We start from the raw sequence: 22583 nt of genomic DNA on the forward strand, positions 1-22583 counted from the left end.
TGGCCCAGAAACATTTAAGTTTATTGAACCAAAGCATTCTACTAAAAGAAAAGTTAAAGGTATTTCTCAGCAATGTTGGGCCCATAGCTATTCTTTTGAGGTTCACCTCAGTGAGGGCAGCCATCCCTGTAAACTGGTCCCTTAGCAGACCCCGTGAGAGAGGGAATTTACAGATCACATGGCCAGTAGGGGTGGCCCGGTGTCTCAGTGGTAATGATCTGACTCGAGTCTGTGTGCCTTCCAGCCACCCTCCCGGTTGCAGAGAGCTTCAGCTTCTGCTTGGTTACTTTGCTGTCTGATGTGGCTTATAGGGACCCCTCCCTTAGGGATGAGGTAAGTGCATGGTGAATTGGAGTGCATTTCTTTCTTTTTTTTTAAGATTTTATTTTTTATTTATTTGAGAGAGAGAGAGAGAAAATGAGCACAAGCAGGGGGAGGGGCAGAGGGAGAGGAAGAAGCGGAGTCCCTGCTGAGCAAGGGAGCTCAATCCCAGAACCCCAAGATCATGACCTGAGCTGAAGGCAGACATTTAACTGACTGAGCCATCCAGGCATCCCTGGAGTGCATTTGTACACAATTCAGAGTCCCAAAGTAACGAAAAGAGTAAAAAAAACCTTTGAAGTGATCAGGTTGTTTCAGTTGATTTATTTTGTACTAACACACCTAAAAAACGTTGAATACTTGCCTACAGTACTTTGCAGGTTACCCAGTGACCTCATTGACTGTTTCTCATTAAGCTTTCCCCATGGTCCTATGGGGTCGGCAGGTCGGCAGCCAATGGCAGATGCCCTTCACTTTCCTGACTCTGTTGGGGATTCATTCATGGAAGGGAATTATCTAGATAGTTGAAATTATATTCAGATTTTAAGTGCTCAGATTTTTTTTCATTTTAGTTTATTTTGTTGAAATGTTACTTAAATGCCTTTCAGACTCTTCTTCTTAAAGAATACAATCATAATCTAAACTTTTTCTTAATCAGATTTTTTTTTTTGAAAATCAGTTCGTATATGCTGTTATCCTCAGTTCCTGCCAAGGAGTGCCGGGTGCTTATCTATATGTTAAACGTTCCCAGTTAGCTATGCTTTTTGAGTTCTTGTATCTGTTTTTTAATTTTTAAAGTCTCTTTACTTAATCGAACTGTAAATTTTGTTGAGAGTATTTCTGCCGTTAATGATCTTCTCCATCCTTCTTTCCTAGTTTAGGTTCTTTATTTATAGGTTGGCCAAAGAGATAACTAAATATATTAGAATTGTAGATCATTATTTCAGAAGTTAACAGGCTGTAAGTTAAGGGCTTTTTTATAAATAACATTTATCAAAGCATCAATACTAAAGATGGTGGCATAACTTTAATATATGAAATGGAGAAAGTCTTGCTTTTCAAATCTTCATATATTATTCAGCATCGTTTAACATCAGCAACATGTCAGAAATTTACCTTGATTGGGAACACATTATAGGAGGACAATTTTATTCTCTTCTTTGCCTGGGGTTTCCTCCGAGACTGGTAGTAGAGGGAAATAAGGTAGATGCAATCTAGTTGATCTTCAACAAGGCATTAGAGAAACACCCTCCTGAAATCCTAGATCTAGAATACGGGCTAAAGGTCAAAACAATTTGGAAGGTTTGTGGAGCTGTCTGGACTTCCCCAGAGGGTGCTGACCCAGCAGAAGCCTCCCCTAGTCTCCCCTCTACCTCTTACTATTGAAGCAAAACAAGCCAGGGCCATAAATGAAGATTCAGAAAGCAAGTTGGTTTCATTTGTAGATGACACAATGCTGGGAATCAGAGACCAGAACAATGAACGAAAGCTAATCCCCTGAGCTTTGGTGGCGTCAGTGACAGGCAAAAAATGCCAACAGCATCAGTACTGGTGTAGAAGAGATTCAAGTATTTTAGGTATCTGTAAGCTCATTGAGCCAGCAGAGTGAAGCAGCTGGCTAAAAGCTGATGTCATGTGGATGGAAGTCTAGAATATGTTTAGAGTGTGGTGATTACTCAGGGTGAGTCCCAACATCCCTGGAATATTAATGTATTTCCCTGAGCACCACAATTTGAGACTGTTTTTGACACATGGGACTACCATGAAATCAGAAGCAGGCACTCAGCATCGTAAAGTACGTTAGTTCTAAGGAATAGATTGAAAGAATTAGGGGTATTTGCCACAAAAAGAGATTTGGGGGCCTATCATCTGTTTCTGGAATATGGAAAAAGTAGTGGCTCCAAGGGCCAGAGGTCACAAGCCCCACAGGACAATATGGCCCATAGTTAGGGGGCACTCTGGACCAACCCAGGAGGGCCGGTTTCTGTCCCTGGAAGTTCAGCTGATTGGCCACTCACCAGAGCTGTCATTCAGGGATATATGTATCAGATATGGGTATGAATATAATGTGTAAAGCTCCTTCTAATTCTGAATGAATTTTGTGAGACTTACCTGATTTTGTTTATAAATTTGTCTTTTCTGTTTCTGTGGCTATTACAGATTTTAGAGGCACTTTTGCAGGTTTTGCATGTCCTTTTGGGAATGTGCCAGGCCTTAGAGATTCAAGAAAAAGGTATGAATATAAATCTGAGGCTTTTTTTTTTTCTTAATGACTTTGTGATTACTTTTTTCCTTTGCTTTTCCCAGTGTTCTTTTTTGTGCTTTACTGTTTGTGTACCTGATGGATGAAACCTTCCTGTATTAGTTTGCCTTTGTTGTGTATTAGCTCAAAGGCCACCTGGGGGTCATGAGCACAGCTCTGCTCCCTGAATACCAGGTGACCTTAGACAAGTCACCTCACCCTTTTTGGGCCTCAGTTTCTTAGTTTATAACATGCCCAGCTGCCTCTAGTGTAAGGCTACCAACCTAATCCGAGGAGGACAACATATATTAAGTATAGTAAAGGTACCTGATAATAAAACTACCTGTGTTACTGATTTGGGTGTACCATGCCTAGATGGAGACCTCCCAGAGAGAACAGCTGTGTGTGACAAAGATATAGTCTGAAGTTGTTGTTCATGTCAACCCTTGGGCTGACCTGTTGATGTGACTTGTTCTGACCCACATTTGCTAGGGGGTGGGTTGTGAGATGTCAGCCAGTGTTACCAGCTGGTGCAGCACAACTCACTCCCGGGCAGCCTTTTGATACTGGAACATTTTCACTTTGTCTTCTAGAATATCTTTGCAAATACGCCATCCCATGCCTGATCGGAATCTCACGAGCATTTGGGCGTTACAGCAACACGGAGGAGTCTCTGCTTTCAAAACTGTTCCCCAAAGTCCCTCCTCATTCCCTCCGAGTCCCTGAGGAGCTTGAAGGTGTGCGGAGGCGATCCTTCAATGACTTCCGCTCCATCCTCCCCAGCAATCTGCTGACAGTGTGTCAGGAGGGCACCCTGAAGAGGAAGACCAGCAGTGTGTCCAGCATCTCTCAGGTGGGGCTGTGCGCCTGGGAGGCAGGCATAGAGGTCAGCTCTTCTTAAGTGCTCACTCGAAGAAAATCTCACTGGCATGCTCTCTGAGGAAATTCATGAAACTGGAAAGGTTCTCACTAGAATTCTGGGTAATAATACATGGGCTTGCTTTGGCCTTTTAAGATTTATAAGTGATTTCATCTCCTAGTGATCTCCTAGTATTTTTTTCCCTAGCAGTTGGGTGCCAAGCTCTATTCTGAGTAGGAGACAGTTGGTACCTTTAAGAAGTACATAATTGACTCAGGGAAACAAGCTAAGTGCTAAGGGAGACAAGACACCAAGTGCTAAGAATAATTCAACTCACTAATGAAGTAAAAAATCTATGGCTAAGCATGAAGAAATTAGGGACATGGTATATAGTAGAGAACACTTAGCTAAGGTGGGCTTCAGGGAGGAGGTAAGGTGTGGACCAGGACTGGAGGTACAAACATTGGGCTGGCAGGGAGAATCTTGTCTAAAGAGAAACTGACAGCAGTTTTGCCTTTCCTAATCTGTAAGGTGGTTTTGTGTTTCAGGTCAGCCCTGAACGCGGAATGCCTCCTCCCAGCTCCCCTGGAGGATCTGCCTTTCACTACTTTGAAGGTGGGCTTCACCCCTCTGACAGGAAAATTCACCTGGTACTTGGAGAGCAGGTTCACTGTGACTTACCATGATGTAAAAGATGCTAATAATAACACTCTGCTGTCATGCATCTAGAGAGCATTTCCTCTCTATTTTTGTTTAAGCTTCTTAATTTTAAAGTATTTCAAGGGTGCAGTAAAGTGCACATGATAATATACAGACTCTCAGGGCACCTGGGTGGCTCAGTGGATTAAAGCCTATGCCTTCGGCTCAGGTTATGATCTCAAGGTCCTGGGATTGACCCCTGCATTGGGCTCTCTGCTCAGCAGGGAGCCTGCTTCCCCTCCCTCTCTGCCTACTTGTGATCTCTCTCTCTCTGCCAAATAAATAAAAATCTTAAAAAAAAAAAAAAAAAAAAATATATATATATATATATATATACACACAGACCCTCATGTGTCTATCATCAAAATTTTAATAAATTAACCTGTGAAAGCACTGGTTTTCAGGTGGAAGTACTCATGGTAGGCCCTGCTTTTTTTTGTTTTAAACTCATTAATTATGTAAATAATATTTTTAAAAAATGTAATAATGATACAAGTAGTACGTTTTTTTTTACAAGTGTACTTTTTTATAGAGCTTTGTGGATCACAAAGCATTTTCACATAATTTACTGAATTAGATTCATAGGATAGCCTTGTACAGTGTCAGCTATGTGGTAAAATCACCTCTACCTTATTTTTGAGAGAAGTAAGACTCAATTAAGTGATAGGTTAAGTGATAGAAGTGGGAAAACCAGAATGCTATATCTATTCCATTTTTGGATCATGCTAATTACTAAAAGAGCATTTCTCAATAGGATCTTAAAAGATGTGAGGGGAATTAAAAGAAAAAAATGAGGGGAGAATCTGAACTCAAATAAATGTGGGCAACTTTGCCTAGAGTGTCTCTTAGCTGTGTGAGAATGTACCCTGTGTTATAGTCTGTGTATATGTTGGAATGTAAAAACCAAGCTCACTCACTCAAAATCCTGCTGCTCCCAGAGAGAACCACTTGTGGTTGAATTATCCCTCCAGGCTTTATTTATTTATTTATTTAAAAATTTTATTTATTTATTTGACACAGAGAGAGACAGTGACAGAGATAGCAAGAGAGAGCACAAGCAGGAGGAGAGGCAAAGGGAGAGGAAGAAACAGGCTTCCCACTGAGCAGGGAGCCCGATGCGGGGCTTGATCCCAGGATCCTGAGATCATGACCTGAACTGAAGGCAGACGCTTAACCAGCTGAGCCACCCAGGTGCCCCTCCCTCCAGGCTTTAAACAACCCTTGCCACCTGTCTGTCCTTGGGGCATCTGAAGATAGCCATGGTGTGCCCTTGAAGGCTTTGCTTTCCCTGGTGAACAGCTCTTCTGATCTCTCTACTTATGGGCCCCTCTTCATTGGGGCAGCCCTCCTTGGTGCACTTCCAGAGAGTGCCCAGGATGGGGGTGCACCCAGGTGTGGGCCACCTGTGTGAACTTTCTGCACTCATCCAGCAGAGGCAGAATGAGCAGGGCTCTGTGCTGGCCTCTTTGCTTCAGCTGTGAGCTCCGCTCCTGCTCTTGAAAGTACACCTCATTGTCAAGACAAGCAGGCCAAGACACTGTTCCTTCCTTTTCTGCTCCAGTACCTCCTGTTCGACTCTGATTTTTCTTTTGTTTTCAAGATTTTATTTTTAAGTAATCTCTGCACCCAACATGGGGCTCGAACTCACAACCCCAAGATTAAGAGCTGCATGCCTTACTGACTGAGCCAGCCCAGCACCCCAAGTCTGGTTTTTCTTGCAGTTGGTCTTTCTTCTCTTTCCAGGGCCTTTTCTACGGATCTGTAAGAATGTTTTTAAAGAGTTTTAAAAAAAAAGATGTTTTTAAAGACTTCTTTCTTTTTTTTTTTTTTAATATTTTATTTATTTATTTGAGAGAGAGACAGTGAGAGAGAGCATGAGCGAGGAGAAGGTCAGAGGGAGAAGCAGACTCCCTGTGAGCTGGGAGCCCGATGCGGGACTCGATCCCAGGACTCTAGGATCATGATCTGAGCCGAAGGCAGTCGGTCAACCAACTGAGCCACACAGACGCCCCTAAAGAGTTATTTCTTAAAAGCACAAATCATTTCTACCTTAAAAACTTTCAGTGACTCCTCCCTTCATGAATCCCACTTCTTAGATCCTTGACTCTGCAGTTTCTGTCTTTTGCCTCCATCTCTACCTTAGTCCCTATTTCATGGTGTCTGAGAGGTGTCCTCTAATCACAAACATTTTATCTTCTTATTATTTTAAATATAAGCTTGTATATACTTAAGGTATATAACATGATGATTTGATATACATTTACGTAGTGAAGTGATGACTCTAAACATGTCCTCACCATTATCATTTTTTTCTTTTTTTTTAATGCAGTGATATCACCTGAAATCTGCTTTCTTAGCAACTTTCCAGTATTTGATACCATATTATTAAATATTGTCATCATGCTATACATTAGCTCTCTAGACTTATTCATACTATTTAACTGCAACTTTGTACCTTTGACCAACATCTCCCCATTTCCCCCATCTCCCTGCCCCATAGTAACAATTGCTCAGCTCTGCTCCCATGTATTCGACTTTTTAAAGTGTTCACATATAAGTGAGATCATGCAGTTTATTTTCTGTCCATGTCTGGCTTATTCACTTCACGTAATGTCCTTCAGGTTCATCGATGTTACAAACAGCAAAATCTTTCTTTTTTTTTTTTTTTTTTTTTTTTTATTTATTTGAGAGAGAGAGACAGTGAGAGAGAGCATGAGAGGGGAGAAGGTCAGAGAGCGAAGCAGACTCCCCATGGAGCTGGGAGCCTGATGTGGGACTCGATCCCGGGACTCCAGGATCACGCCCTGAGCCGGAGGCAGCCGTTCAGCAAAATCTTTCTTAAGGCTGAATAATACTCCTTTGTGTGTGTGTGTGTGTTTATCCAGCACTTGTGAGTGAATATGAATAAATACTTATGAATAAATATACATATCTGTGTGTGTAAATACATCTATTTATACACATTTGACATACACACAGACACATACTTCTTACCTTGTTCCCTACCTATTTAAACCAGCTTTGTTCTCACTCATTCCTCATTCATTCCCTCCTTCAGTGATCATTTATGATGTTGGCCTCCAGTGTCTCAACTGCTCTCCATATTATTGCCCATCCTCTTTGTAAGTTGCCTGTTTGCTCTAATGGGACCCATCTGCCTGTAATCAGGTCAGCAGAACATCACTAGCATCATAGAAATACACACCAGTTTTGACACAATCAGGATAAACCCAACTCTTTGCTTTTTCTGTGATGCAGGGCTTCAGAAAGCATTAAAATTTATTATTTGTTTTTTAATGGGCTGGTAATTGTCTATCACTATTTAATACGAAAATACTACAAACTTAACTATTTTCTAGTCATAGTCTTCTATCGTAGATAACTTTCAAACAATTATAGACTTTTGGGGTTCATATTTATTCATAAGTATTAGACGATTGACTTTATTTTTGTTCTTATTTTGAAACCTCTAATAATGTACATTTTTGTTCTAATTTTGGTGGTGAAATATCTTGGGGTCCTGAGGACCTGAAACTTACGTATGTCAACCTTTAAAAAGATGTAATACTTAAAAAAAAAAAAAAGTAATACTTTTTTTTTCTAACTACATAAAGTTATACTGTCTGTGTTGAAAATACTAGGACACGATTATATCTGAGCTTTGATGTGAAACACTCTCATAAGAGGTATCATTCTCCAAAGATTTGAAATCCAGCCTTTACTTGTTCATTAAAAAAAAAAAAAAAAAAGAATTGGCGTATAAACAAAAGCAAAATCTATGCCTTTATTGTTACTGAGGGAAGCAGCTTGGGGAAGTATCCTGGTCATATGTGACCGTGATTGACTTTCTGGTTTTCTTCCCTACCAGTCTCGTACTTACCTGACGGGAGTGCCCTGGAGCCTGATTACTACTTTTCCACCATCAGTTCCAGCTTCTCAGTTTCTCCTCTTTTCAATGGCATCACCTATAAGGAGTTTAATATTCCACTAGAAATGCTTCGAGAACTCTTAAACTTGGTAAGGAAAACATCCGTGGTTAAACAGAGCTTGTGTACCTCCGTCAGTAAAATCACTAGTGGTATAAGCATGGCTTTTGTTTTGGTTTTTCTTTTTGTTTTGGTTTGATTTTTCATGGAGAGAGAGAGATCAGTGAGTCGTCGGGGAGGGGCAGAGGTAGACAGACAGAGAAAAGGAGAAGGAATCTCAAGCAGACTCCATGCTGAGTGTGGAGCCCAAGACAGGGCTTAATCTCATGAGCCTGAGGTCAGGACCTGAGCAGAAATCAAGAGTCGGATGCTTAACTGACTGAGCCACTTGGATGCCAAACCCTGGTTGGTTGTTTGTTTTTCCAAAAGAAAAACTAGGAGGTTTTTTTTTTTTTTTTTTTTTTTTCAGAATATTACTTAGAAGTCATAAATTTTTGTTGGAAGAAGGAGAGAGTAACACATGAAGTCATTTGTGTAATGTTTTCATTGAATCATTTTAGCGCTTATGTGGGAGAGGCGGGGATTCATCCCCATTTTAGAGGTGAGGCAATCAGTGCCAGATACATCAAGGATCCATCAGCCAAGGGCAGGGCTGGGACTCAGCCCAGGGAATCTGACCCCAAGTTTAGTTCCTTATTGCTCTGGACTCTCTCCCATTGGCTGATATTTTTAGATCAATACAAAACCTTTTTTTTCATATTTGGATACCTTGGGCTGACCTCTGAGGTAGCATCAGAGAAGGCATTGGTGCCATTGCCCCAATTCTGAAATAGATGGGTCTCTGATCCAGGGACTCTGAAGTTGTTATGATTGAGCTGAGTTGCTTTGAGACAGATTCAAGTGGGTAGATAAGGATAAAGATGCTATCACGGACAGACTCTAAAAATGAGACTTTCATCTTTGAAAAGAACGAGAGGGTCTCCCTCAGTGTGGAGTGTGAACAGAAATCCCTGCAGGAGCTGGTTTTAGGCTGAAGATGTATGAAGACATTAAAGCAGGGGCACCTCACTGGGTCAGTCGATTGAGCATCCGACTCTTAATCTCAGCTCAGGTCTTTTTTTTTTTTTTTAAAGATTTTATTTATTTATTTGATAGAAGACACAAGAGAAGGAACACAAGCAGGGGGAATGGGAGAGGGAGAAGCAGGCTTCCCGCTGAGCAGGGAGCTCCATGCGGGGCTCCATCCCAGGACCCCAGGATCATGACCCGAGCCAAAAGCAGACGCTTAACGACTGAGTCACCCGAGCGCCCCTCAGCTCAGGTCTTGATCTCAGTGTCATGAGTTCAAGCCCCCGAGTTGGGCTCCATCCTGGGAGGGGAGCCGCTTTAAAAAAACACAACAAAGCATGAAAGCATTGGCAATTATTAATGAGGATAGAGCCACAGTGAATTACTAAATAGCCTACAAATGTTTTTGAAGTTGCCCTCAAGAAGGAAAACTCTCCCTAAACCGCTCCTCCCTGTTAGTGTCCCAGACCAAAGGCCTGGGTGGCCTTCTCAGATGGTCAGGTAACTCTTCCTAGTTTCATTTCAGAAATCCCAATTGAAGGCTGCGTGTTTCACACTCTTTTATAAAGGCGGTTCTTTTTCCCATTATGTTTTAACTTCTCAAGGTTAGCTTTTCTTCTTGGCAGTTTTTCATTTTTTCTCCTTTCATTTCTTCTATCATTGTCTATACATTTTGAAAGTCAGCTTCTTTAAGAACTACAGTTGGGGTGGCAGATAGTTTTATCAGGAGGCTCTGCGGTTGCCAGAACAATTCATTCCTGTACTAATGCTAGTACAGAGCATGGGTGGAAATAAGTGCTTCTGTTAGAAATCTAGAATGTGTACTGCATTCGGAGTACCTGCAGCAAGAGGAGGAGGAGGAGTCATCAGGGCTGAGGACTGGCTGGGAAGGTGTCCCTGATGTCTGGGAGGAGGTTTGGGTGCATTGTCAGTGATGCCTTGAGTTTGAACACTTTCACATCTTGGAAATGGAAATCTAATGTTAGCAAATTTGAGGGAGTTGGTTCCTTTCCCGTTTTCATGTTTTTCCACTCAATGGCAGGAAGACAAGTTCAAAGTGATGGCAGAATTGAGGACATTTTCTGTGTTATAGTTTGATGTGAAGCCATAATGGGTATGTTGTTGATCTGTCATTTCCATCTCATTTCTCATCTCATGAGCTTGTTATGTGGTTTCATCTGTCAACATGATTTGTTCTTTATTAGAGGGAACCAGCATCTCTGTCTCTCCGTGTTCATCAGGTGCCTCACGAGGTCTTGTTTCCTCTGACAGGTGAAGAAGATCGTCGAGGAGCCTGTTCTCAAATCCTTGGACGCAGTCGTAGCCAGCGTGATAGAGGTACATCTGTTTGGGTCACCATCCTGAGATCAGCCTGATGTGAGCCTGTGCGTAGAGAGAACAGGAAGAGTTTGTGGGTGGGGACTGGAGTGACAGGTTGTCAGTCAGCTTTCAGCTTAGTGTCCCCATAGTGGCCACACAGCCTCCCCCTGAGAGCTTGCTCTGTGCTGCTTCTTTTAAATCGATCACCTCATAGTGGTCTGACAGCTGCTTGGCTATCTTTCTCCTTCTCCAGATCCTGTAAGACAGCCAAAGATGGTGAATTTTCAGTGAGAGGAGGGTGGTTCTTTCCATAAGAACAATATGTGGAGGTTTGGAGGGTGCAGTGGTGACCCCCCACAGGCATCTCTGAACAGCCTGAGTCTTTTGTTTTCCTCTGCCTGATGCTTAAGAGAGGGAGGAGAGGAATTCAACTGTTCCAAATGGTGAATCATGATAAACGGTGACTCCATCTCTCTAATGCTACATCAGGAATATAATACTCAGCTGGGCCTCAGCCTAGAAGGCAGAAGGAGGTCCGGGAATTTCCATGGTGTAGTCACGTGTCTCTGTTCCTTCACAGGCCAACCCTAGCGCTGATCTCTACTACACCACATTCAGCGACCCTCTCTACGTGGCCATGTTCAAGATGCTGCGTGACACTCTGTACTACATGAAAGGTAGGTACGGTTTGTGCCCACATGTGACTGCGGTGACACGGGGTTCCAGGACACTGCCGCAGGTCTGTTCTTCCTTCTGCCATGGCTGCTTAAAAACACGCAAGTAACATGGTCACATTACTGAAATTTGGGGGAAGAAGCAAATAAGAAAGAAAAAGATCCGTCCATGATCTTGTACCCGTGATATCATCAATGATGGCTCCTTTGGTGGGTTTATTTCCTCAGAGGCTTTTCTGACATGCTGTGGTGGTCTTGTCCTGATTGCCCAATCTTGTATACAATTTAACATGTCTATTTTATATATTTCAAAAAGCTAAAAAAATAAGAAAACGAGGCATTTATTATAATCTGATAACTCAGAGAAAATAGTTACCAGATTATTTATCAGATTATTATTGTTATATAGTTATAGTTATCAGATATTATGGTTTAGCATGTGCACACACACAAATTTAGCCTTTCCTTCTTTTGTGCATTTTTAAAACGTGTTTCCTGCTTTCTTTTATGTTATAGAATGTTCTCCATCAATGTAAGTTTTGATGATTATGTAGTATTCTGTCAAGGAAAAGGTGTACTATACAAGATGTACAAGACGTACTATAGTTAGCTGTTTTCCTTATTCGGTTCCAGAAACTCCTGGGACTTTGTGTCAGGCTGGAGACCTAGCAAGTGTTAGGTTCACAAAGAAGGGTGGAAGGGACTGGCCTGTCCAACCTGACCTTCAGGTGCCCTGAGGCTTCTCTCCCCACCTGAGCCTCATGTTGCCAGCTTCCTTGGCTTTTCTGACTTGTTCCCATCACAGGGAGTCTCCTGATTTTTCCAGGCCCCAAAGATGAACGTTGGAAGAAGCTGTGAACTCTGGGTGCCCCAAAGATGCAGCCCTGTACCCAGGGAATTCTCATCTTCAGGCAATAGCCAGTTTTCCCCTTAGCTGATAGCCCACAACCTTTTCATTTAAAACAACAACAAAAACCACTAAAGTATTTCTCACTGTTAAGGGGACCAATTCCAGCAATGATACATCCCAGTTTCTGTGTTTCATACATTCAAGTTTTAGAATATTGACTGCTTAAAACACAGCATGGCTCTCACTTCCCTGGGAAATGGTCATTTCTTCTGAGTTCCCAGTAGTGTGTATGCTGACAGCCAGCATAGCCTATTCAAATTCTTCCTAGTGGGCATTCTTTCCTTTCTTTCTTTCTATTTTTCTTTTTATTTTTTTGAGAGAGCGCAGCATGCCTCTGTGTATGTATGTGAGCAGGTGGGGAGGGCCAGAGGGAGGGAGAGAATCTTAAGCAGGGGCTTGACCTCATGACACTGAGATCATGACCTGAGCTGAGATCAAGAATTGGATGCCTAGGGCGCCTGGGTGGCTCAGTGGGTTAAGCCGCTGCCTTCGGCTCAGGTCATGATCTCAGGGTCCTGGGATCGAGTCCCGCATCGGACTCTCTGCTTGGCAGGGAACCTGCTTCCTCCTCTCTCTCTCTCTGCCTGCCTCTCTGCCTACTTGTGATCTCTCTCTGTCAAATAAATAAATAAAATCTTCAAAAAAAAAAAAAAAAAGAATTGGATGCCTAACTGCCAGCCACCCAGGTGCCGCCCCCTCAGTGGGCATTCTTAGAACCAAAAGAGCCGGCAGCAGACCTACTCCTCTCGGGTTTCTGTTAGAGTGGGAGAGACCATAGGGTTACTGCTTGAACTTTGGTGGTTTGTTTCCACCCGCAATGCCTGCTTTCTTTCCCACAGACCTTCCAACCTCCTTTGTGAAGGAGATCCATGATTTTGTGCTGGAGCAGTTCAACACGAGCCAGGGGGAGCTCCAGAAGATTCTGCATGATGCCGACCGGGTCCACAATGAACTGAGCCCCCTCAAGCTTCGCTGCCAGGCAAACGCCGCCTGTGTGGACCTCATGGTGTGGGCCGTGAAGGACGAGCAGGGTGAGCATCGCCCCTGCCGTGCCCCAGATGTCCGGTGTCCTGTCCTCAGGTTGAGGAAACTGGACATGGGAGGAGGTGATGGCCAAGGCCACAGGGACTGTGTGTTCTCTTCCTTGTTTCTTGATGGTTCTTTAGGCTTTTATGTGGAGAAGTGGGAGGTCTGTGCTGGAGGAAAAGGTGCTTGTCTAGGGTGAACAGCAGAATGGGAAGTGTGTGGCAGACTGTGGATGGCTGCCATGTGCAGAGCACTAGGATGAGAGGCTCAGGGCCAGCAGAAAAGAGAGAACAGTCCCTCAGCACATGGGCTGGTATTTTCACAACAGCAGAGATGGAGCAGAGATGAGGTTTCAGTTAAGGATGTCTGACTGCCTGTGAATACTTTCTGGTGTAGCCACTCATTATTAATAAAGCCTGCAAAAAGTATGCCCATGGGCATTTAATTGTATGATTAATTGGTGAACAAGTATTTTGTAAATATTGGCCTTTGCTAATCGTTCATACCCTCCTCTCATTTTGACATTAGGTGCTGAAAATCTTTGCATCAAGCTCTCCGAGAAGCTGCAGTCTAAGACATCCAGCAAAGTCATCATTGCTCATTTGCCCTTGCTTATTTGCTGTCTGCAGGTGAGTCTCACTGACACTGGTGAGGCTTTGGTCCCATCAACCAGGGGAATCTTCTTGTTACATCTTTTAGGCTCTGGTTGGCGTACCAGCAGCACAACCTGAGCTGTTGTCTCTAGGAACTTGAACCAGAGCCTGCTGTGGACACAGTTCATCAATGAGTGGGGGGCTGCTGCTGACAGTGTGCCAGGGATTTCTGTGATTTCCAGGAGCAGCTGAGTCTGTGGAGAGGCCACCCTGTGTCTACTGGGCCATTCCCAAGACCACAGGCTAAGTGCTAAGGACACCTCCCAATGTCTGCAGTGCTGACTCTGCTCTCAGAGATTATTAACCTGCCAACTGACCAATCCCAATAACCATATCTGCCCTTGTTCAGAAATCATGTTGTGTATCCTTTCTCCCCTAAATTTGCTTTCTTTTTTTTTTTTTTGTAAGATTTTATTTATTTATTTGTCAGAGAGAGAGGGAGAGAGAGCGAGCACAGGCAGACAGAGAGGCAGGCAGAGGCAGAGGGAGAAGCAGGCTCCCTGCCGAGCAAGGAGCCCGATGTGGGACTCGATCCCAGGACGCTGAGATCATGACCTGAGCCGAAGGCAGCTGCTTAACCAACTGAGCCACCCACGTGTCCCCCTAAATTTGCTTTCAAAAGAAATGGGACACACTTTAGCAATATATCTCCTGTTTAGGGTAAGCAGAGCCTAGACCATGCTCCTTTCCTCTTTTTCTGCCCCGTGAGCAAAGTGGCCCTGAATGTTTTGACCTTGGAAGTTTCTGGTCCCCAACTCAGGTGTCGGAAAGGTTGGGCATCTATTGCTTGGGCCTGCTCAGCTGGCTACAGCCTATGTTGTATGATGGCTTGATGGTGTGTTACAGGGTCTGGGCCGCCTGTGTGAGAGGTTCCCGGTGGTGGTACATTCTGTGACACCGTCTCTGCGGGACTTCCTGGTTGTCCCGTCCCCTGTGCTGGTGAAGCTCTACAAGTGCCACAGTCAGTACCACACAGGTAACAGATGGCTGTACCCAAAGCCACCTCTCTAGCTTCTAAATCCCATGTGTCCCTGAGGGTCCAAGGAAAGGACCACATGACCTTGTGTGCCAGCCTGCCATGGTTTTGTGACTGAGAGATTGTGGCTGGGTTGTGTGCCCTGCCCTGTTCTTGGGCTCATTCTTCCTTTATGCCTTTATTCATGGCTTTCCATACATGACCCCATCTGGCTCCAGTTCTTTCCTTCCTCCACCCTCCCTGGCATATACTCCTGCCACCACTGAGGGGTCTTCTAGTCCCACTTGGTTTTTGGCTCCTTCCATCACTGAGACAGTCTAAAGTGAGAGTCCAGCATGTTCCAGACACTGGTCAGGAGCTCTCCATGCTGGATCTCAGCTGGGTCTCAGCTAGTCCCTATTCCTGCCTCGTGAGTGTATTATCACATTTCTATGACAAGGACATGGGCTCAGAGCAAATCTGGCCACCCATAACCATTAGCATTCATTAACACCTGCTTCCTCCTGGGGCTCTAATGCTGTATTGCTCATCCCACCCCGTCAGTCCTGTGAAGGTGGGTGCTTTGTCCTCTCCCTTCAGATGAAGAAACCCAACCTCCAAGCAGGTAAAAGACTTTTCCCTGGACCCCGGGACAAGGAGAGATTTCTGTGGCTCTATAGCTCCTGCTCTCTACTCACCCCCCACCCGTACTATTTTTGTGCACATCAGCTAGGTAATCCTCAGGGACAGGACCATGGCTCACTCTTGGGGCTGAATACCTGTGGGTGTTCATCAAGACTTTCAAACCATTTCTTAAGAAATCGCTGTGTTACTCATTTATCGCTTTGCAACCTAAACATTCTTCCTTTTGTTTAAACATGTTAATTTCATCCTTTCTGTTCTCACTTTTGTTGCTGAAATGTTTGGTCAAATCATTTTAGAGAGGTTGTTTTATAAGGTAAAAGTGATCAGCATTTATTTTGGTTTTGAATTATTGACAAGGGGATGGAAAATGACAGGTTTAACCAGATACATACTTGAATTTTTACATTTAGTTGCTGGCAATGATATAAAAATCAGTGTAACCAATGAGCATTCTGAGTCAACTCTAAATGTCATTTCGGGAAAGAAGACCCAACCCTCCATGTATGAGCAGCTCCGGGACATTGCCATTGACAACATCTGCAGGTGGGAGACCGGCCAATGGGATGCATAACCTGGGGAGGAAGGGAAAAAGTTTCAGATAAAATTACTAAAAAGTAAGAAATGTTCATAATTTTTTAAAGCTTGTTTTGGACTATTGTAAATCTACACCCAATTTTAAAAGAGAGATTATTACATATTTTTTAATGATATTTTTAAAAAAGATTTCTCGGGCACCTGGGTGGCTTAGTGGGTTAAAAAGCCTCTGCCTTCGGCTCAGGTCATGATTCCAGGGTCCTGGAATCGAGCCCTGCATCATGCTCTCTGCTCGGTAGGGAGCCTGCTTCCTCCTCTCTCCCTCTGCCTGACTCTCTGCCTACTTGTGATCTCTCTCTGTCAAATAAATAAACAAAATCTTTAAAAAAAAAAAAAAGACATTTAAAAAGATTTCTCCATTTATTTTAGAGAGAGAGAGCACGCACACACGTGTGCACAGAAGGGAGGGGCAGAGGAAAAAGAGAGAGATTCTCAAGCAGACTCTGTGCTCAGTGCAGAGCCTGATGTAGGGCTCAATGTGGAGCTCAAGCTCATGATCCCAAGCTCATGACCAGATCCGAAATCAAGAGTCAGATGCTTAGCTGACTGTGTCACCCAGGCACCCCAATTTTTTTTTTAAGATTTTATTTATGTTGGGGCACCTGGGTGGTTAAGTGGGTTAAAGTCTTTGCCTTCAGCTCAGGTCATGATCTCAGGGTCCTGGGATCGAGCCCCGCATCGGGCTCTCTGCTCAGCGGGGAGCCTGCTTCCCCCTCCTCTCTCTCTGCCTTCTTCCTGTCTACTTGTGATCTCTGTCTGTCAAATAAATAAATAAAATCTTAAAAAAAAAAAAGATCTAAATGTTTATAAAAAAATTTTAAAAAAAGATTTTATTTATGTTGAGAGAGAGAGAGCATAAGTTGGAATGGGTGTGGGAAGATGGGCAGAGGGAGAGGGAGAAGCAGACTCCCTGCTGAACAGGGAACCCGATGTAGGGCTTGATCCCAGGACTTACTGGGATCATGACCTGAGCTGAAGGCAGATGTTTTAACTGACTGAGCCACCCAGGCACCCCTAATTTTTTTTTTTTAAATAAGGTTTGTTTTTCTTTTCCTGATCATAAATGTAATTTAAAAATGGGAATATAGAAAAAATGGAAAGAGTTATCTCTCAGCCTATTATCCAGAGTAAGGACACATTGTCACATTTTCTGGGTTTTTTGTAATTTTTAGCATAAGGGACGGATTTTATATGATTGAGTGTCCTTGCTGCCCAGGCTCCTGCTATGTGAACTCTTGCACTCCAAACTCAGAAACCACATACATTTTAATTTATATGAAAATGTATCTCTCCCTCTGAATTCTGGCTCCATGCTCTCAGAAGCCCCATCAAGAGAATATGACGGCCCTTTTCTATCAGCCAGATGCTCTTCTCTGACTCTGGCATGGGAGCCAGACACAGAAAGCAAGAGATGCCTGAAAAGATTTTGTGTCTTCGTGGGCTTTTAAAATTACCCCTTTTCGGGACACCTGGGTGGCTCAGTGGGTTAAGCCGCTGCCTTCGGCTCAGGTCATGATCTCAGGGTCCTGGGATCGAGTCCCGCATCGGGCTCTCTGCTCAGCAGGGAGCCTGCTTCCTCCTCTCTCTCTCTGCCTGCCTATCTGCCTACTTGTGATCTCTCTCTGTCAAATAAATAAATAAAATCTTTAAAAAAAAAAAAAATAAAATAAAATAAAATTACCCCTTTTCTTTAGAAAATAAATTTTTCTTCATACTAGTAAAACTTTGGTATATCATATAATATTCCCTGAGCCATTTTGGGACCATTTATCTTGAACCAGTTACTGTAACTTGTTAAGGAACAGTTCTGGAAATTTTAAATTGGAATTAGGGTGAGTGTAACATTCTGAAGTAAACTGTTCTGGTCAAATAATGAAGTTACTGTTTCTGACTGAGATAGTTATCAAATGGGCAAAATCAGCAGCAATTCTTTGAATTCATTCTGTGTAATGATTTTCATTCAGATTCCTGGGGAAAAAATGCTCAGAGCAGTTTTTTAAACTCTGTAGACCTGACAAAGAGACAAAAACCAGAAACAGAACACTCATCTGTTGTTCTGATGCCCCATGCCATGTGGGTTTCCTCACTCTCCAGGTGCCTGAAAGCTGGTTTGACGGTGGACACGGTGATCGTGGAGGCCTTCCTGGCCAGCCTCTCCAACCGGCTCTATATCTCCCAGGAGAGTGACAAGTACGTCTCATCCCCAAAGGGCAGCCTGTTGTTCTCAGCAGGCCTGACGGGGGACGGGGGGGGGGGGGCTGGTATCTTGCACTTCTGTGCTTCTTACTTGCAGAGCGTGGAGTCATGCATCAGGTCTGTCCCCTGATTTAAGGTGAAACTCACCTTAGAATGTTGATCCTGGACCACTGTTTGGGAGCAGAGAAAGATCTGTGTCATACTGAGTAGAGCCAGAGACTTTGTGTTTCTACTGGAAGTAAGGATTCCAGGCATCCGCTGTCGGATGACCACTTCATCTGACAGACTGTGGTAACCTTGAGGTCCAGGCTGTAGCTTCTGGGCTTCATTTCACAGAGGACTGTTCCCAGGATGCTTCTCTTTCTCCCCTCACAGGGACGCTCACTTGATTCCTGACCATACCATCCGAGCCTTGGGACACATTGCAGTGGCCTTGAGGGACACCCCAAAGGTCATGGAGCCAATTCTGCAGATCCTGCAGCAGAAATTCTGCCAGCCCCCCTCCCCCCTTGATGTGCTCATCATTGACCAGCTGGGCTGCCTGGTTATCACCGGAAACGTAAGGCAGGACCTACGGTAAAACCCACTACCCTCTGCAAGCATTGTTACTTTGACTATCAGGAGTGCAAAAATAGATTAAATTTACCCTGCAGATGAGTTAAATGCTCACAGCTCTCCTGACAGTGAATAGGGAGATTTTTTTTCCAAGTAACAGGGAATAGTGATGGCTCCCTAAGTGCTGGGAAAAGGAGGTTTAAACTCATTTCTTGCTGATGTTAATAACATGTAATAGAATTTAAGTTGAAACCATTTCCCTTTTAGCTTGTGAAGTTTGCTGAAAGCTTTAGGAACGGGTGCCCTTGATGTTCTTTTGGGCCTTTATGGTCCATACATTCCAGAAGCTCTTTCTCTGAATGATGGTAGAGGGAACTTTTTCATGTTCCAAGGAAGGGCTTTCGTGGGAAGTCATGCCATGGTAACTGTGTCCCTCACTCTCTTCCAGCAATACATTTATCAGGAAGTGTGGAATCTCTTCCAGCAGATCAGCGTGAAGGCCAGCTCTGTCGTGTACTCAGCCACTAAAGATTACAAGGATCATGGCTATAGGTAATTCACTAGACCTCGTTGTCACTCTAGATCATGACAGTTTTCAGCGCCCTTTAAAAGTGTGAGGTTTGGGGATTTGTCTTTTGAATAAACTTTTTTCCTACAAAAGCAGTATGTGCTACAATCAGCACATGCACAAGCAGGAAATGAGCGAGTGCCACTAGGAGCTGAGCATCTCAGTGTCATTACCTCAGACCCCCCTGACAACGAAGTGTCCACCCAGCCAGTAGGCTTTTTTATGTACCAGTGCATCAGCCATGCCGTTAACCTTCTACCATGTGCCACCTTTAATGGCTGCAGAGTGTCCCATCATAGAGCAGCACTGAGATCTAATCAGTCCCTAGCTTGGAGGTGTGGTAGTTTGCCAGGTTTCCCACTGGTAAGTGCTACATCCAACGATCTAATAGCTGTGTATCTGTGAGTGTCTCTGACGCTTTCCTCAGGATAGATTCAGAGAGGTGGGATTTAGAGGGTCGGAAGGAGTGGACATTTTCATCCTCAGATGTTTGATATTTGTGTAAAGCTTGGCCAGTTTTCCTGGCAGACTAAGACATGCTTCCTTGCCTGTTCCTTGCCCCTACTGTGAATGCCTTGAGGGCAGGGTCATGTTTTTCCACATCGGGAGTATCTCACAAGAGTTTGACAGACCTAGGGAAGAAAGGGGCAGGGAGGAAGACATGTGCCCCTTTGTTGGCATTTCTTTTCTCTCCTTCTGACCTTTACGTGCAGGGCTCATTCTGAGCTTCTCTCCAACTCATGTTAGTGGGTGGAAGTGTGGCTGTGTGACCTTTGAAAAAGATCACCCTCTCCATGCCTTCATTTCTTCATCTGTCATCTGTCAAATGAATACCTGTCTCCATTTGTGTGGGTAATTGAGACCACCTACAGGAAAGCTCTTGATAAATTCACACTCTTGTGGTGTCATTCCTTTACCTTCTTACTGCCTCCATTTCAAGCCCAGGCTACTAGACAGCCTGAGGACTGGTTTAGGGAGGCATTCAGCTCCTTTCCCCTATATCTGGACAGGGGATGGATGGTCCATCCATCTCTGGTCTCTGTGAAGAAACTGACTCACAGACCAAAACACCTCTTTCCCTCATTGCTTCCTTGTCCCAAAGTGATTTCTGCACCTCCTTGGTCCTCACACCTTCCCCTCCTTGTCTTTGCTCCTGCTGTTTTCCTTCTGACCCTTGCCTCCATCTTGCTGCCGTATGCAGTACTCGGCCTTCTCCATGCCTACCAGTTCTTCAACTTCTGACTCCACCTCCATAAAGTCTTACCGCTACCACAAGTGGTTTGTCTTCTTCCTCACCAGTGGAGGCTTTTACTGCCGTCCGTTTGCCCTTACCTCCCAGGATTTCACGTGTCTGTGAAGGGTGTGCTGTTTGCTGGGAGATTTCTGCGGGCCAGGCAAAGCGCCCAGTGCTTCATGTGGAGTGTTTCATTCATCCTACACCCTGTGAGGAGGGAATTCTATTATTCTTGTTTTATTTGGTAGGAAACTAAGGCTCAAAGATGAGCCACTCACCTGAGGTCATCCAGCATAGAAGTGGCAGGCGCTGGCTGCCCCCACAGAAGTCTGGCCAGCCTTGCTGGTTTGCTGTGACTCTCTGGGCAGGGGGCGCATTGTCAGCTTTGTATCCAGGACTTACCTGTACTAGCACTGTCCTAATGCAGGTCGTCCCAGGGCCACTGAGTGCTTCTTGAGTGCCTGATGTGAACTAATACTAGCATCAGCCCTATGGTGGAGGCAGTGTGGGGAAGAAGCTGATCGTCACAGGAAAGTTTCATGGGTGGTAATAGTGAATTAAGGCTTCCTGTAATTGAGGACTTATAGGAATTTAGCTATGTAGTAGTCTTTCAACACTCAGAAGTGTCCTAAGATCTTCACAAGTTCTATAAGTGTGGATTTCTGGACCTTAAGCAGTTCCCCAAGGCCCTTAATGCATGTCAGGAGAGGTTAAAGCCATTTCTGTAGCAGCTGACTGTCCTTTAGGGAGCTGGTGTTCACAGAGACACTCATCCCCCCTGGAGGGCTCTTTCATTCACAGGCACTGAGGGGCATGATGAGGCAGGAGTCAGCTAGTCTCACCCTTGCAGTCCAGACCCTGTGTTGTAGCAGCTGTCATTTCTCTCCCCACCAGGCACTGCTCCCTGGCGGTGATCAATGCCCTGGCCAACATCGCAGCCAACATCCAGGATGAGCACCTCGTGGACGAGCTGCTCATGAACCTGCTGGAGCTGTTTGTGCAGCTGGGGCTGGAGGGAAAGCGGGCCAGCGAGCGGGCCAGTGAGAAGGGGCCTGCCCTGAAGGTAGGGAGGGAGGAAGGGCGGTCACCCCGGGGCATCTGGTAAACAGCAAGAACAAAGGTTCTTTCTCGGGGATGCTGGCAAGTTTTCAGAGAGGGTAGCTTTCTTGTAGAACCATGTCTGGCTTGTGGCAGCTACCTCCCCCGGTCCAGGGTGGTAAGTGAGCCTAGTGTGGACTCCCCCAAACTCTTCCTTCTCTCCGCCATCATGAAGCCAGGGGGTGGAGGCCTTCATCAGAACACAGTGACAACATGAGAAGGGCCAGATCTGACCTAATCTGGCCATCCAGGGAGACAGGTCCATGGGGACAGATAAAATGACAGGTCTTAAGCCTCCAAAGAGACAGACTGGGGAAGTTGAGGCAGGTTAAGCTCCCTACCCCATCATGTCCTCTTTGACCTGTCATGTTGGTGCCATTCTTTCTACCAGATCTCCACCACCTTCATCCTCCTTTGTCTTTTCCTCCCACCTTCCTTCCCCAGACAGTTACTGTTTGTTTACCTACTGTGTGCCTCATCGGGGTCAGCCAACCTCTAAAGGGCCAGATTATACTTACTTTATGCTCTGTGGGCCGTAGAGTCTCTGTTGCAACTACTCAGCTCTGTCCTGGTAGCATAAAGCCAGTTAAAGAATGGGTGGCTGTGTGCCCATAATACTCTATTTCCAAGAACAGGTGTGGGTCAGATTTGGCCACGGCCAAATCTTTCTTCGCCCTTGTTCTAGGTGCTGGGGTTACAGAAGTGAACAGGCAGACAAGGGGCCTGCTCCTACAGACAGCAAAGCCAAAACAGGGCAGTGTGGAGAGGAGTGCTTTAGATCAGGCTGTGTGACGAGCTGAGGAGGTGATAGCTAAATTGGAAACTGAATGAAAAGGAGCTTTTAGCCCTCTGTGTGAAAATCTTGGCTAAGGGAGAAATAGCTGGTGCGAGAAGGGGTCCTAAGAGCCTTCGCTCTAATTCAGCTTTGCTCTGCTAAACCCCTGGACAGTGATCTCCCAGGATGGTGCACAGCTAGGCCATCCTGATACACAAGGGACAGAGGCATCTGTCGTGTCCAGTGGGGCCTTGGGCATCGGGAA

General features: G+C 44.7%; 1 protein-coding gene across 1 annotated transcript in view; it reads left to right on the forward strand.

The window, feature by feature from the left end:
* Positions 1 to 22583, forward strand: part of PI4KA (phosphatidylinositol 4-kinase alpha) — a 116767-nt gene that overhangs the window by 26479 nt on the left and 67705 nt on the right. Inside the window, exons 4-18 of the mRNA XM_044243773.1 lie at positions 245 to 333; positions 2482 to 2554; positions 3157 to 3416; positions 3971 to 4037; positions 7990 to 8138; positions 10388 to 10453; positions 11016 to 11112; positions 12859 to 13050; positions 13574 to 13674; positions 14545 to 14674; positions 15709 to 15841; positions 17987 to 18082; positions 18464 to 18647; positions 19092 to 19195; positions 21340 to 21508. Of these exons, the coding sequence (XP_044099708.1) occupies positions 245 to 333; positions 2482 to 2554; positions 3157 to 3416; positions 3971 to 4037; positions 7990 to 8138; positions 10388 to 10453; positions 11016 to 11112; positions 12859 to 13050; positions 13574 to 13674; positions 14545 to 14674; positions 15709 to 15841; positions 17987 to 18082; positions 18464 to 18647; positions 19092 to 19195; positions 21340 to 21508 (1910 nt within the window). The remainder of the gene's footprint in view (positions 1 to 244; positions 334 to 2481; positions 2555 to 3156; positions 3417 to 3970; positions 4038 to 7989; positions 8139 to 10387; positions 10454 to 11015; positions 11113 to 12858; positions 13051 to 13573; positions 13675 to 14544; positions 14675 to 15708; positions 15842 to 17986; positions 18083 to 18463; positions 18648 to 19091; positions 19196 to 21339; positions 21509 to 22583) is intronic.

This window comes from Neovison vison, chromosome 3 (assembly GCF_020171115.1).
Source record: "Neovison vison isolate M4711 chromosome 3, ASM_NN_V1, whole genome shotgun sequence".
Lineage (NCBI taxonomy): Eukaryota > Metazoa > Chordata > Mammalia > Carnivora > Mustelidae > Neogale > Neogale vison.